Consider the following 17,360-nt stretch of genomic DNA (forward strand, 5'->3'; position numbering starts at 1 on the left):
TTTTTTTAATAAAAAGAAATAAAACTAGCAAATGTGATTCATTCATATCTATAAGTTAAAAAATTATTAGGTAATAAGTAAACTATAAAAATTTTCAACGATATATTAATTATTATAAGGGTAGGTTCTCTATAATTTTGATATCATTTTAAACTATGAATATAAGTTAAACTTAATGATTGTTTTTCTAATAACAAGTTCAATGTCACTGAAATCAAAATCTAACTTGTAAATATTCAATCCAAAAAAATTAAATTGTAGAGAAAAAACGAATCCCGGAAGAAACCGTCAGGAAACATGGCATAATATGGGGGTGGTAGAGGAGGGCTGAGTTAGATAAATGTGGATTTGAATTCCTTTTTGTACTTCTATTTGGAATTTTTTTTTCTTTGATTTTTTTACAAATTTTAATTAAAATTTTTTATTTGCTAATCATAGATAAATACATTTATAAGCTAGTAACACAATCTTGGACAATTAATTATTATTTTTCATTAGGTGTAAAATTTATATTTAATCAACAGAATAAAAATTGTTCATCCGTTAAAATTAAAACGCTATAATTCCTGGTATTTAGACAATTGAAAATTAACAATTTGTTGGTAAAAATATAAGTGTTTAGCAAGTGCCTAAATCCCGAACAGCTATTAAGGTATATTATCTTATTTACATTAAGGTATAAAATTTATTTTTAATTAATATAATAAACAATTGATTTTCATTATTTTCGTAGTTATAAATGTATTAAATAGAATAAGAAGTTAAAAGATTAATATAATTAAAATTTTTAATATTCCATAACTAGTGAAGGAAATGAAAATGAATGATTAATTAAGTTGGTATGAAATGAAAAGAAAAATAAAACAATGCATATTTGTATAAATATTTTATTGAGAAATATGATATAATATATATTTACACCAAAATAAATATATAAATAACACTAAAAATTAAAAAAATATATATATAATCAAGAAATGAACGTTTTCGTAAAATCTTAATCTTAATGTTAATTTATATTTATCAACTTCCCTATCATTAATGTTAATTTTTATTTTTTCTATCAACTTTCCTATCCTCTTAATGTTAAATAAATCGATGGAGGTATATATCTCTAATGTTTAATTTTAAGAAAATTTTTTGTACATCACGGGATTCGAACATATGACTTAACGTTTTAAAGGCAAACGTTGTTCCACTCAGCCACCTTCTATATTAAATTTTGTAATATAATCTTTCTTATATATGTTATTATTTTGCTACTAACATAGTTTTCATATAATTTCAGAGTTGTTAACGCTCCTTTTTAAAAGTAGCTAGCTCCCGCTTTCGCTACTGCATTTAAAAAGGAGCTCGCTCCCGATCCAAGTAATGAAGTGCCACTCCCTAAGCGCTCCTTTGATTTTCATTTTTTTAGAAGGTATACAAAACAAAATCATATTTTTTTTTATCAAAAAGCTTTATTTATATTAAATGATTTATCAAAATATTTATAACCTTTTATTAGCTTTTAAAAGTAATAAATTTTCTAAATTAGAATCTAACAAACATCTACGCCTCTCCCCTAAGACCTATTTTGCAATACTAAATAGGCACTCCACAAGCTCACTAGAGGGAAGTGGGGTATTGTATTTTATAAAGATATTCAATTCAGGGAATTTATCAAAAATAGTAATTTTGGTATCATTATTTAAAAAATATTTGTCCAATATATTATCCTCCTGATGATCAATTTCATGTAATCCAAAAAATCTTCCAAATCAATTTGTATTTAAAAGAAAGATTTTTTACTTTTAGATGCTTTTTTAGATTGAAGCTGCTAACTTTTGAAAATTAAATAGTTTTATTTAAACACAAAAGACATTTTGCCCTTAAATTTGTTTGATCATTTGGATCAACATCTTTTAGAAGTTTAAAATATTTTTTGTATGATGGAAATGGAAATTCGATTTCTTCATCCATGATCTCTAAATCCATAATATCTAAAACTATTTTATTATATATCTATAAAATGAATATTAGTATGACTTAATGATCTGCATCGGGCCTAATTTTTCAAGCCGGGCCCGGCCCAAAATTTTTTTAGAAAAGTTTTGCCGGCCCGGCCCGAACTCGAACCCGTAATTTTTTTTAAAAAAATTTACCGACCCAGCCAAGCCCGAATTTATTTAAATATAGAAATTAATCTTTATAATTATTCAAAATAAAAGACATATGTTATATGTCGTTTAGTTTCAATAAATAAAATATATTTTTATTTAACATAAAAAATTCAAATATAAAATTGATAAATTTAGATATATTTAAAAAAATTTCCATGGTCCGACCCGACCCCCGGCTCAATTTTTTTTAAAAATATTAGGCCCGGCCCGAACCCGATTATTTTAAATTAGGCCCGAGCCCGACCTGAAGCCCATTCGGGCCGGGTACGGTCCGGGCCTAACTTTGCAGATCTCTAATATGACTTATAAGTTTTCCAAAAAATTTTTAATATAAAAAGAAAAACTTGATGTTTAATATTTAAAATGATTAGATGAGAAACCAATATAAAACTCGGCTAAACATTTAATAATGGATAAATTTAAATTAAATAAAATTTCATTTTTATTGAATATTAATTAATAAATATTATTAATATTTAAAAATAATTTAATTTATACATTAAATTTAAAGGAAAAGGAGCTAGCTACCGCTCCCGCTCCCCTGTTTTAAAAAGGAGGAGCTCTCCAGGTGTTTTTAAAAAAATGTAGCGCCGCTCCTTAACAACTCTATATAATTTAGATTGTGTTATATTATAAAGAATACTAACCTCACCTCAAATTATGGTAAGAATGAATATTATTAAATTTAAATGAGTAATATATTATCAATTGAAAAATAAACATTTATCTCATATTAATTTTAGCGTAAGTATTTATATTCAATCAGAGTAAAATTTATTAATTTTTATAAAATTATTTTTATATTACAATTTAGATTTAACAAATAAATTTTAATTATTTACCACCCCAAAATATGGCAGTAAAATTTTTTTTTATCTCAACCACAATATGAGAGCTCTGCAAATAGTATAAAATACCTATTTATCAATATATTCCCATGCCAGAAAACTAACCTCCCTCACTAATCCTAAATACTTATTATAATTTAGATTTAAAAAATAAATTTAAATTATATTTAGCCAATTGAAAATAAACATTTATCTCATATTATCACTCCAAAATATGCCAGTATAAAAATTTTATCTCAACAACAATATTTGAACTCTGGAAATGACATACAATACCAATTTATCAATATCTACCCTTTAATTACAATTTCATATATTTTATGCTAAATTTAATAAAATGAATAATAATCACTAAAATTTGTCATTTATTTTATATAAAAAAATGTATTTAAAAAAAATTCTTATATAGTTCAAGATTTTATTATTCCCGTTATTCTTGACGGGTTGTCAACTAGTATAATATATAATAATTGCAATAGTAAAGAGGAAAAAATTATTGTTGTAGTTTTGTATTTTTGTTATATATAAAGTGTTTTTTTTGGAATTAGTTTTTGTTAATGGATATGAATTGTAAAAAATAATTACATGTTTTGGGAAGCTTTATCTTCAGATATAATGTATTTGTTTTAATGAAAAATAAAGTATGTATAAGAAGATCAATCGTTTTATGATGTAGATTGTATTTTGTATATATAATATTAATAATTTTTCATTTTAATATTCAGGTTTTAAATAAGAAGTTTTAACAAAATAGTGATAATATATTTTTAAAAAAAGAATGCCATATGGCCGGCTTAGCCGAAAACTCAGCCAGCTTTTGAGCCAAAAATTTGGCTCAGGCTCAAACCGGCTCATTGAGCCGGCTGACTCAGCCGTTGGCTCAAGCTGTTGGCTCACTCACCCCGATTATTGAGGCGAAATTTATTTATTTGAGATTAGTGTTAGTGTTGCTAAACGCTGAGCCAATCCGGCTTAACCCTAAACTCATCTAGTTTATGAGTTGAAAATTGACTCAAGCCGGCTCTTTGAGCCAAATTAGTATTATTTATTTGATAGTGTTGTTAAACGTCTGAGCCAAGTCGGTTTAGCCCTAAAATCAGCTTGTTTCTGAGTCAAAAATTGACTGAGACTCAAGCCAAAAGGAAGATCCCATAATTAAAAAAGATCTACGACACATATTGCATCGGTATGGCAGACTCTTCTTTTTTTTCTACCCTCATTATGAAATTGCAAAAAGTATATTGTATTCCTGACGATAATAATTGGTAATTTAGACAATACTCATTCACAAGTTGCTTAATCATTTTGAGTATAACACCTACTTTAAAAATATTTATTTTAAAAATAAGACTATGGATATTAAATAATCGGAACCAACTATTTTTAAATATCTTTAAATAAATGATATATTAATTTTTTTTTTAAAATAACATAAAAAAAGGATTGATTCATTTTTTATTTATTATTATATTGAATTTGTTTAATTTAATTTTTTAAATTATTATTTTATATTATTTATGCTTATATGAATCTAGGAAAATAATTCCCCGGAAAATAAATCCCCGTAAATAAATTCCCTGGAAAAAAAATTCCCCGGAAGATTACTCCCCGGAAAAAAAAATCCCAGGAAAATAATTCCCAGATAAATAATTCTCCGGGAAAAAAATCCCGGGACTTGGAAAATTATTCCCAGGTAAATAATTCTTGGGAAAAAAAATCCCTGGAAAAAAATTCCCTTGGAAAATTATTCCTAGGTAAATAATTCTTGGGCCCCGGAAAAAAATTCCCTTGGAAAATAATTCCCAGGTAAATAATTCTCCGGGAAAAAAAATCCCCGGATTTGGAAAATTATTCCTGGAATTCTTGGCAAAAAAAATCCCCGGAAAAAATTCCCTTGGAAAATTATTCCCAGGTAAATAATTCTTGGGAAAAAAAATCCCCGAAAAAAATTCCCTTGGAAAATAATTCCCAGGTAAATAATTCTCCGGAAAAAAAATCTCCGGAAAAAAACCTTGGAAAATAATTTCCCGGAAAAAAATTCCCATAGAAAATAATTCCCCGGAAAAAATTTCCTCGGAAAAAAATTCCCCATTTTTATTAATTATTTTTATAAAATTAACAATATAGGAAAAAAAATCCCTAAAATATTTTTTGAGAAAATCGTCAAAAATTCCTGTAAAATTTTTTCAAATAAAAATTTTCAAAATAAAATAGTACTTGTGATTAATATAAAACCTAACTAAAACTTAAATTATTAATTAATACTAATAAATATAATGTATAATGTTATGGACTTATCCCGAACCCAGGTTTAGTGAACAAAGCAATATTTATAAAATAAACGAATTGGATACCTAGTCTCTCTGATATTATGCAAAATATTATGGCCAGCTCAGATTTTTTATTTTGGCCCGGATTTATAAATTAAAAAATTACCTAGTCTCTGTAATATTAAGCTAAATATTATTATAAGTTAAGTAATGATAATGGCCAGCTCTGATTTTTTATTTTGGCCCGGCATAAATTCATAACATTTTTTGACCCGGATCTGCTCTGCACTATTTAATTAAATAGAGATGTTTTTTAAAGTCAAATTCCTTCGAGGATTTGAGGTTTTAAATAATAAAACGAAAATTAAATAAATCTAGTTCACCTTTACACATTTTAATCAACTTTTTAGATATTTATTTAAAATCAAATTTTTAGGCTTTTCACAATTTACTAACTCTTAAATAGCGCTTTTTTGATTTTATTAAGGATAAGCTATTAAATAATATAATTATAAATTCTGTGGCGAAATAGGAAATTTCAATTCAATCTGATCCCCTCTATTTGATAAAAATTATTTTACTGAAGTATTTACCTACTTTAAGAATTTAACTGACTGAATGCAAAATCAATATAAAACTTGCAAAATTATATTTTTTATTGCCCAATTTTAATTAAATACTGCCAAAAGTAATGAAAAATGCTGACCATTTTAATCAAAATACATCCAGAGTAGTGAAGGTCACGGTCCGGTCTTTGGTCCGGACTGGATCAATATCCTCGGACTGGACCGGAACACGGTCCTTAAGAAAAAGATCGATCCAGACGGTGGTCCTAAATAAAAAGACCGGTCGAACTAATTTAATTTGTTTTATCATTTTATTAAATATAAGAGTATTATATAAACAATAAAATTTATCCAATGGTATTGAAGAAAGTGATTTTATGCTTGTGGAGGGCATATTAAAATTAAGAGTAGATTGTGTTTTTGAGATATTTTTATCATTAGAAGTATATATTTTATGTTTTATCAGATGTCTGCTTAAGGTACCTAATTATTTTATTAAGAATAAGGTTAAGTTATTTTGACAATGAATTATTCAGACAGTTTCTCAAGAAAAAATATAACTATATAAATAATAACCAAAATATTTTAATAATAATACTGCTTATTTTTTATTTAAAAAATTATTTTGTTACTTGTTGCTGGCGATACATTAAATTTGGTACTGCAGTGAACACATACTCTATGTTTTTTATTGTGACTATAAGTAAAATGTTTCTTGGACAAACTTATGGTTTTCATATTGTAAAATAAAAATTAACAAAATCTAAAATAACTCACCTAGAAAAATATCATAAAATAAAATATACAAAAAAATATATTAATTGAATAGTAAAGCAAACTTAAATAATAATAAAAGACCGGTCCGGACCGCGATCTGGACCGTAAAAGATAAAAAGACCGGTCTGAACCACGGTCCTCAAAAAAAGATCGGTCCGGCAATTGGTCCGGTCCCGGTCTAAGACAGATAGGACCGGACCGTTGACCTTCACTAATCCTGATGTGATTATTAGCAGTGAGTATTATATTTTTCGAATCTAACAATTATTATTTTGCTTATGAATTTTTTTTAAAATTTACAGAAAAGAAATAATTATAATTTTATTAAATGATATAGGGAATAATAAATTATATTATTCAAATGAAACAATTCTAGAACGTATATGTTTTCCAATTGAAGAGAGAAAATTAGGCAAGTCCCTTCTCTCTTCTAAAAAATCAATACATAAATTTTTTTAAATATTTTGTTTTTTGCATAACGACGATTTTTTTGGGGGAGTATATGTATCAATACTCGTTTAGCCGATTTTGCCCATGTTGACGGCTATGTATATCCTCATTTTTTCTATTAGTTCCCATATCTTAGGTTTTTTGTGGCCTATAATATGCTGAAATCGATTATTCCATCCTTCACATACATTGTTTGTTCGATTTTCCCCAGCAATCGTAACGTTGAACACATTCCATGTTTCAGGTGGGAACAATGGCTCTACTTACCTTTGAGAGTTTCTCCCATATCTCAATTCTCCATTCACATAATTTTTATCAATAAATCAATAATTCTTTGTTTTCATCCGATACAATGGTTTTTAAATACTCCATACCTCGATCGTGGGTAAGAATGCTAATCCATCGATCATAGCTGCAAATAAACATAACGTTGGATCATTCCGATATGATGATTCTAACCCCAATTCTTGAATCTTCCTATGAGTGGATTGAGTTAGATGATAAAAACATCCTTGGATGATGATATCTCTACCTAAAAGTTGAAAAAATATAGATTAAAATTATTGTATAGGTTTTATTTAATATTTATGTCTTTATCAATTTTCATTCATTACTAGAGGTGGGTGCGTTCATCCGACACTCATAAAAAGTCCGTTTAAAATATTCCAAAAAACAACAGAAAAAGGAAAATAGAATTTAAAAAAATTTCAAGGTCCACGGTCCAAAATACATTTTAAAATCAAGGCCTAACATATCTCGATAGTATATAGATGTAATTAAATCGTAAAAAGAAACTTAGAGTATTTTCGACGGCATTGATTGCGGCCTTTTCAAAATCCATATAAATTGTTATCGGATCTATGACTAAATTCCGTTCTTGGGCTTTTTCGAGTAAAATCTTAAAAATTTCTTCATACGTTGTATACGTTTTTCTTTATAACAAAAAATATGCCGCTGTAATAAACAGTGTTTTAAAGGGTATTCTAATTACATGTAGCTGCAAAAATAAATGAGGAGGCAATTTAAAATTCCCGTCTATATACCAAGTTTTCGTTTCGGCTAACATTTTAAGCATATAATCGGTGGCAAATATAATTATTCGTTCTCTTCGCCATTATCATGCAAAAGAAATCTCTCATTCGTGGGAGATCCGGTTGTAGCCCAATCCTCTAATATTAAAAGATATTTTCAATTAAAAAGTTATTTATAGACATAAATATCATTTTACCTGGAATGCTTAATTCTTCCAATGTTGCCGGAATAGGAGGAAACCTTTTTATATTGTGATTTCTAAGTGTCCTCTTGATACTATCTTCATTCGGAAGTCTTTTTCTGGATTCGGGAGACAATTTAGACATTTTTGCGTATATTTGGCAAGTATTTTGATTTGTTTCAGAGGCTTTTCTTTTCATCGTGCTTATAGCATTTCCAATTTGATATTCATGTGGGTTTATAGGATGAATATGAGGCGTATTTTCCAATGTATAATCATTTTCATTGTAATATTTTCAGCATTATATAATGTACATTTGTATCTTTTAAAATTTTTCGTAGTTTTATGATAATTGTAGGAATAACCCTCATGAAAAATTTTAGCATGCTTATTTAACGGAAGAATAAACATAAAAAATTTATTATAATTATCAAAAATGTTTAAAATAGTAAAAGAAAATTTTATAAAAAGTAATAAAAAAACTAAATGAAAATCGTTTGTTTCAAAATTGCAAAGAATATACCACCCAAATATATAAATTTATTTATTCTTGAGCATAACTTTCCTTTCAACGTTATAAATAATAATAATATCAGGGAAATAACTGGGATTATGTAATAACATTTCCGGAGTTGGAAACTTTCAAATAAAAAAAGTTTCTATTTTAAGATTATAGTCCCTCCTGTGTTTTCTTTGATGAATTAAATATATTAAAAATTATAATATTCACATTATAATATTCTTAATGTATCTGAACCTCGTATATTATATTCTTATTATCCAATATCAATTATCGCTCTTCCAACTACATATCAACATTCGCGGAAAACACCATCGAGGGAGGCTCGTCCTATCAAAACTTTCATTATCAAATAGAAGAAGCGCTTAATTTCATTTGTGTAACGAATAGTGCTAAGACAACCTTAAGATTTCCCTATTTGGCAGCCGTAGAAAAATTTCCTTAAGTTTGAATTCTTTTTACATCACCACACCCTAAAGATTTTCCCGACAAAGTTTAATTTTTTCTTTTGGATTTCTTGTTTTTCCTTTATTTTCGATTATTTTTTTTATTTGCCAAACCTTCCCATGTCTCCACATTCTAATAATTTTCCCGACAAAGTTCAATCCGATTATTACTTAAATCTCTATTTTATTTACCAAACCTCTTCTTATCCCCACACCCTGAAAATCCCGACGAAGTTAAATTCTAATGATATGATCCATTTTATTAACCAAACCTTCTCACTCCACACTAAAAATTTTCCCGGCGTAGTTAATTTTTCCTTAGCGATTATTCCTTTTATTCCTAACTCCCCCTCCCTTCTATAACATCACACCCCGAAAATTTCCCTATGAAGTTAAACCTCTTATTTTTTATTAAGGTCATTTATAAATGTCCCATTTTATTTGCCAAATCTTCCCACTACACCCTAATATTTCCTAAAAATTTTCTTTGCTAACTTCCATTTTTTATTGTTGCATTCCTTCATCCTACCCGTCCACTTAATTCTTTTGTTCCCATGTTATGCAATAATATCATTTATAGTTATACCTCATTAACTTAATCTTTATTTTATGTCCTACCCGTCCACTTAATCCTTTTGTTCTCATGATATGCAATAATATCAGTTAAAGTTATACTCCATTAACTAAATCTTATTTTTATTATTATTTTTCTTTGTTATGCAATATCATAATTTAAAGTTATACTCCATCAACTAAATCTTTTTTTTTTATTATTATTTTTCTTAAATTTTTAATCCCCCCCCCCCCCTGTTTTCTTGTTCTTAATAATACCCCTTATACTTTATACATCTAATATTATTTTAAATTTACCAACCCCTCTAATTTCGATTGTTCATAATCTTTCTTTTTTCTTTCAATTTTTTGATTTTTTCTTTCCCCCATTTTTCTTGTTTATATCCACCCCCCCCCCCTCCCCTTTTATTTTTGTTCTTAATAATACTTTTTATACTTTATGTGTCTAGTCTTATTTTATAAATATTATTGTTTATTTATTTATTTTAAATTTACCAACCCCTCTAATCTCGATAATACTTCTGATAGGATAGTTCATGTATCTTCCTCTTTTTCCAATTTGGATTTTTTTTCCCCATTTCCCTAGTTAATATATTCTTTTTTTTTCTTCCATTCAAAATTATATCCGTTAATATATTTTTTTTTGTTTTCTCCCTTTCAAAGCCATCCCATGGTAAACTCTTGTTGTCAAGTATGCTTAAAATTCGCTTAATTTAAATGGCGTGTTTGGGAAACATAGTTCACCCGCTTGCCACAATTCTGGAAAATTCAAGGTTCCTTACATCTCTTATGAATAATTTAAACTCAGATTTCTCCTCAATACCCTTGTGGTTAGATTTAATTAGTTTCTTCTTTCGAGTCTTAGTTAAGCCCAAGAATAGAATAAATAACTTATCTGCCTCAATCAAGGAGAAAGTGTCCAATTTTGGCAATACGATTATCGATGAATTTTCTCCATCTAACTCTTTAAATCCCAACTCCTTCCGTTGTAAATTGATCTCTGAAAAATTAGATCTTGGAGATATTAGCGGTGCTGCCCGAATATTGACTTCCGATGATACTATTTCACCTATCAACGTTACTATCTTTCAACAACTTTATGAAAAACATCCACTAGCTTCCCCTTTTAACATTCACCCGCATGCCTCTTCCCCTATTCCTTTTACCTGTGATGAAGTACTTAAGTGCTTAAAGTCCTTTAAAAAAGGGACGACAGATAGATTGGACGGCTTCAGACCTGGTTTTTTTGTGGATTTAATTCAACGCTCTGATAGTGGTTTTATTGATCCTTTGCTGAAAGCATTAACTGAACTTTGCAATAATATCCTCGTATGCGAAGTTCCCCTTTGTATTCGTCCTATTATTTTTGGCGCACGTCTTGTTTCTTTAACCATACCGGATGGTGGCATTAGACCCATAGCCATAGGGTCATTCTTTCGTCGTTTAGTCGTCATGGCTATTGTAAATAGGATTCGGCCTAAGGCCAGTTCCTTCTTATTTCCTTCACAGTTAGGATTTGGAGTGAGAGGTGGGTGTAAAGTGGCCTCACATGTTGCGCGTACTTTTATAAATACTGAGGCCGATAAAGTTTTCTGCAAGTTAGACTTCAGAAATGCCTTCAACACCATCCATAGGAGGGCATTCTTACTATCTTTTTTACACCATTTCCAAAAATACTGGAATTTCCTTAATTCCTGTTATGGATTCCCTTTCGGGGAATTTTGCATATCCTCCGAAGAGGGGATTCAGCAAGGTGATCCACTAGGTCCCTTGCTCTTTACTATAGGGATTCATGATTTGATCAAAAATTTAAAATCTGATTTCAAATTAGACCTTAATTTATGGTATCTCGACGATGGCTCTTTTGGCGGTTCAATATCCAACGTTATGTCGGCCATAGAGTACGTTGAAATGGAAGCTTCTAAAATTGGTCTTTCCCTAAATAGGAAAAAGTGTGAAATTTCCTCCCTCAACAATAAGGATTTTATTCCTCCCTTAGATTTTACAATCATTCCGCACGAGGAACTCTGTCTTTTAGGTTCCCCTATCGGTTTTTCAACTTCCTTTTGTCAAAAAACTTTTGACGATTTGATCCAGTCCCTTTCCAATTCACTCAAGAATCTTCCTCATCTCTCCAAACATCAGTTCTTCTTTCTCACCAAAAAATGTCTTTTTTTACCGAAATTCTTACATTTTTTAAATCTTCCCCCGTTTTCCAGTACAATACTCTCCTTAAGGTCTTCGAATTAAAATTTAAACATTTTATCGAATCCCTTTTAGGCTTAAATTTTTCCGATTTCAATTGGTCCCTCGCCTCTATGCCCGCTTACCGGGGTGGACTGGGATTTTCACCCCCATTCCTTATGGCAATTGCGTGCTTTCTTTCATCTCGAATATCCTTCGCCGATTTTATTTCCTCGCTTATCGAGTTGGACGATCCCCTTCTATCTTCAGCTAAACAAGCGTGGCTTACTCTAATCACAAGGCTCCGAGCAGCCAGTTTCCTGTCATCTAAAGAGCTTCCTGGTCCCTATGCTTCAATGCTCGTTTGAAAAACTTTGTATGTATCCCGATCTAACTAACCTTCAACTGCTCAGAAACGCAAAAAAAAACTCTAACGGCCATGAATGGCTAGACGCGATTCCGAGTGGTAAAAAGGAAACGTTACTCACAGACGATGAGTTTCAAACTGCCATTGGCCATAGGCTTGGTTGCCTTATCCCTTCTGTGGACACCTGTGCTGCCTGTCACAAACAGGTTTATCCTTTCTCTAGACATTGTTTCTCGTGCCTCAAAGTCAGTGGCCGTTTCCTGAGGCACAACAACCTTAATAGTTTAATCGGCAAAGCTTTGATTTCGGCCGGTTTCCCCAATAGTTTGGAGCCATTAGGTCTCCTAAATGCGGACGGTAAGCGCCCCGACGGCATGTCTTTAACGTTTTGGCACGGGGGCAAAAGACTTGTCTGGGACGTCTCTTGTGTTACCTTCTTTCCTAACGGAAATTCCGACCCCTTGGAACTACAAGAAACCAATAAGTTTAATAAATATAGATTCCTCACTAATTCTTTTATATTTATTCCCCTAATTTTTAGCGTCCTTGGAAACCCCGGTCCCCAATCCCTAAAGTTCTTAAATCAATTGGGTAGAAGAATTTCGTTAAGGACAAGGGTCAAAAACGAGTCCCTATCTCTTAAACAAAAAGTCCAATTTGAAATCTTAAAGGGGAACTACAAATGTTTCTTCGAAACACTCCCATTTCCCTCCTAGTTTATCAAATATAGTTTTTTATTATATTTTAAAAACTGTTTCGTTAATTTTATTTATATTTTGCATTGCAACTATATTTAGAATTTAACCACAAAAAATTATTTTTCGTTATAATTAAACAATTATGTTTTAAATATTTAATATATATATATATATTTCTTTCGATTATGTATATCATAATTTTTAATATAATATTTTATTGTTATAAAAATATATATATATTTTATTCTTTATAATTTATATTCCGCCTAATATATTTTTTTATGAAAGTTGTAGTTTTTAAGGATCAATTAATTTATAAAAATAAACAAATATTATTTAGAATAAATAGTATTTTGGTAGCGTTCAATTACTTGAGATAGTCTTTGAATTAAATAAGCTTTTGTAATCAGTGATTAGGATCAATACTTTTTGAAAATTTATAATCAGATACAATTTTTAGTATTAAATAAAAAATTTCCATTATGTTATTTTTGTCCGGGATTCAAATTGATATAAACGAACGGAACAGAATAGGTCATAATATTCATTTTAATGTTATATATATTTTAACCTTAGTGGCGTGTTAGAAATAATGCCACCTCCCCTCTTCATGGTAAATATAATAAGGTTTAACTACCTGTTTTCAAATATCTATTCAAGTCTAGATGAAAAGTGGATAATGGAAATAACCTTTCTCTTTCTAGGGAAAAATTTGCTTCCCATTTTTCTTTTCAATTTTAAATTGTAAAACCACTTTCATAATTTTTACAAGTTAACTTAGATATAACAAAAATGCCTTTTATTCTCAATTATATAACATTGACCATTAACGACGATCCATACTTAACATAACCCATTTATTCAAAATTATCTTTATCCATAATAAAACAACAACAATCTATCCATTAAAAATAATATAATATAATAAATCATAATTATCCAATTCTTCATTTCCCAAAGGTCCACAGCTGACACATTAATCCAATATCTCCCAATCTCCAACTAGGGGTTTTTCCTAACAATAAAACTCACAGTGATCCTCATCTCTTCTTCTTCCCCCAAGGAAAACTTAATTCCCCTGTCAGAAAATAACTGACATTTTATGTATTATATTAAATTTATTTCTTCTTTTTTCAACAATTACAACACGCCCACCCTTCACAAGCCCAGCGTCCCTCTCTCTGTGGTGGTGTTGTATCGAATCACCTCTTTGAATTGTATCGAATCACCCCTTTGAATTGTATCGAATCATCTTTTTGAATTGTATCGAGCGCTTTGAAGACGTTCAGGGAATTTGTCGAATCGTCTTCCCTTATGATGATTTATAATATAATATCTCCGATACATTTCAATATATAATCGCGAAACACATATTATCAATAATGACATGTACATTGGGGTATCTGCATTTATTTATCTATGGAACATTAATATGGACAATGTAATATCCGCAAAACATAATAATTCATTCATTTTAAGACATTTGGGAACTATGAGCTATAATACACATTACTTGGGTATGATTCCTGGTAATTTAGAAATAATGATTTTACATATAATAATGTAATGTGAAAACATGGTCTATGTGTGAAATGCAATTTCAACACATGTAATTTTCCTTCGGTCATGTGAAAAAAAACAAAGCTACATTTCTGTAAATATTTATTAAAATGAATAGAAAAATCCATCTTTAGGTATTAAAAATAATTGCGAAACTTTGCCGAACAAAGATTTTAAATAAAATTACAATACATACGTGTATAAATACATTTAATATTTTATATAAAAGAACAAATATATAATATGTAGAAAATATAACATTTTACATCTAGGAATTACTCAGTATCCTAAGAAAAATATACCATTTCTACCTAACTCTGTCATCACAATTAGCACAAATTTACAAAAATGTAGAATGCAAAGTAACAAAAATTGAGAATATAATGGGCTATATGGTATATACGTAAAGAATCTTTAATATACCTTCACAATATAAAATAATTTGAGTCTTTTCTTTACAAAAAATGTTCATAAATAAATAGTAAATAGTGATGTGCTATAAAATTATTACAAAGATAAAAATGTAATATGCAGCATAATTTACAAAAAAAAATTACACCAAAAAAAAACCTTCTCCAGTATGCAAACTAAACAATATTATCACCTCAAGGCATACCCATCAACATGGCTGACCTTATCTGTAAAAATATTTTCCCTACACATCATTGCATACCATAAAAATAATATAATAATTGCAAATAAAACTTTTTATAAAATTTTATAATTTAAAAAAAAATATATATATATTAAATATAGAGATTTCATAATTTTTAAAAAAATAATATTACACATCATCTAATATATCATATAAATTCCTAATCCATTTATATATATATCAAATGCAGACACTAAATCAAAATAACTATCCACCTCTAACCTTGGATATTATTCTGACTTCATCATACTTCAATTCCTTTAAATTATCATTCATAATTTAATATATCATATGTGTAATTCACATTACACCCTATTTCATAAAAATGGTTATTTACTTCAAAATACACAACATTAACTCACCCTCAATGGATACCTTAATAACATATCAACCTTAATTGAAATTAAATTACAAATACAATATATTAACATTAATTAATAATAAATGATCCCACACATGTCCATCCCTTTAAAAACCCAAAATGCATAATCTTATAATACACAGTTTATTACAAAAGTCTATTTCCATATATATTCTCCTAAATTTCAAATATTTAAATATTTAGCAATCCTTTCTGTCCAGCTGATCATGAGGTCTTTTATCTTCCTATGACGGAATACCTATAAAACCATTCAATGAGTCTTAAGGCATATCAATTAATAATCAAAATTGAATGTACCATATACATCTAGACATAAGATAATATACCAAATATTACTGTCTTAAATTCCTGATCTTATTTCCATATTTCTGCCTAATACTCATTACATACTTTCTATCTTACACCCTTTTAAGTTAAATATAAAAGTATAGAAATCCTTAAACTCACCCCTTAATCTCACCTCCTCCTGTATAGTGGTTAGTACTTATGCATTGTCAAAATCTATCGTATAATATATATACAACAAAAATTTTGTTTTACTTTAAAAACGAATCAATCCACTCTTTAGATCCTGGTCAGCTGGCAACACTTTTACAAGTTAACTTTGATATAACAAAAATGCCTTTTACTCTCAATTATATAACATTGACCATTAACGACGATCCATATTTAACATAACCCATTTATTCAAAATTATCTTTATCCATAATAAAACAACAACAATCTATCCATTAAAAATAATATAATATAATAAATCATAATTATCCAATTCTTCATTTTCCAAAGGTCCACAGCTGACATCTTCTACCATTAATCCAATATCTCCCAATCTCCAACTAGGGGTTTTTCCTAACAATAAAACACACCGTGATCCTCATTTCTTCTTCTTCCCCCAAGGAAAACTAAATTCCCCTGTCAGAAAATAACTGACATTTTATGTATTATATTAAATTTATTTCTTCTTTTTTCAACAATTACAACAATAATTTTCATATATTTCTATAAAAATTTATCGCCACAAATCTATACTTTTTATGCTATCTACCAAATTATAAAATATAAAAGATACCAACCGATTTATCAATTCTCATTTAAAGATTGCCCTTTTGGAATTAAAAAAGAAATAATCTCAACGTTCAGAAAATACTAATATAATTTTTTAGAAATATTTTCGTTATTTTAGCGGCGGGATTATTTTTTGATAATTTAAAAAAAATTATTCGGGGAATTTTTTCAGGTTTTTTTTCCGAGGATTAATTTTCCCCCATATTTAATTTAAAATCTAAAAAATGGGTAATTTATTTCCGGGGAAATATTCTCCGGGGAATTATTTTCTATGGGAATTTTTTTCCGGGTTAATATTTTATGGGTAATTATTTTCCAAGGATTTTTTTTCTGGGGAATAATTTTCCGCTTAACGCTTATATACCTAATGCTATAACCATGCTATAAATGGAAAAAAACACAAATTTAGAATTTGTAAATAAATTACACCCCTCATTTATATTTTTTAATAATATATTATTTTTTTGTTTTTAAATTTTATTTGTACGTGTTATTATTTTATAGGTATATAAATTAAATATAAATCATTTTTTCTTTTAAGCTAAAGATATTTAGATAACTAATCTTTCATTAACTCAACATTTTATTTCTTTATTTTTTCATAGAATTTGATGTAAATATTGA

The 17,360-nt window shown here is 28.6% G+C and overlaps 1 protein-coding gene across 1 annotated transcript; it reads left to right on the forward strand.

Moving 5' to 3' along the window:
• Positions 1-10,542: 10,542 nt before the first annotated feature.
• Positions 10,543-12,377, forward strand: LOC135925625 (uncharacterized). The gene is made up of 2 exons (XM_065461009.1): positions 10,543-11,992; positions 12,106-12,377. Exons 1-2 carry the CDS (start codon positions 10,543-10,545, stop codon positions 12,375-12,377), a joined length of 1,722 nt encoding a protein of 573 aa, XP_065317081.1.
• Positions 12,378-17,360: the final 4,983 nt, after the last annotated feature.

The sequence above is a fragment of the Gordionus sp. m RMFG-2023 genome, chromosome 1 (genome assembly GCF_954871325.1).
Source record: "Gordionus sp. m RMFG-2023 chromosome 1, tfGorSpeb1-WG-v2, whole genome shotgun sequence".
Classification (NCBI taxonomy): Eukaryota; Metazoa; Nematomorpha; class Gordioida; order Chordodea; family Parachordodidae; genus Gordionus; species Gordionus sp. m RMFG-2023.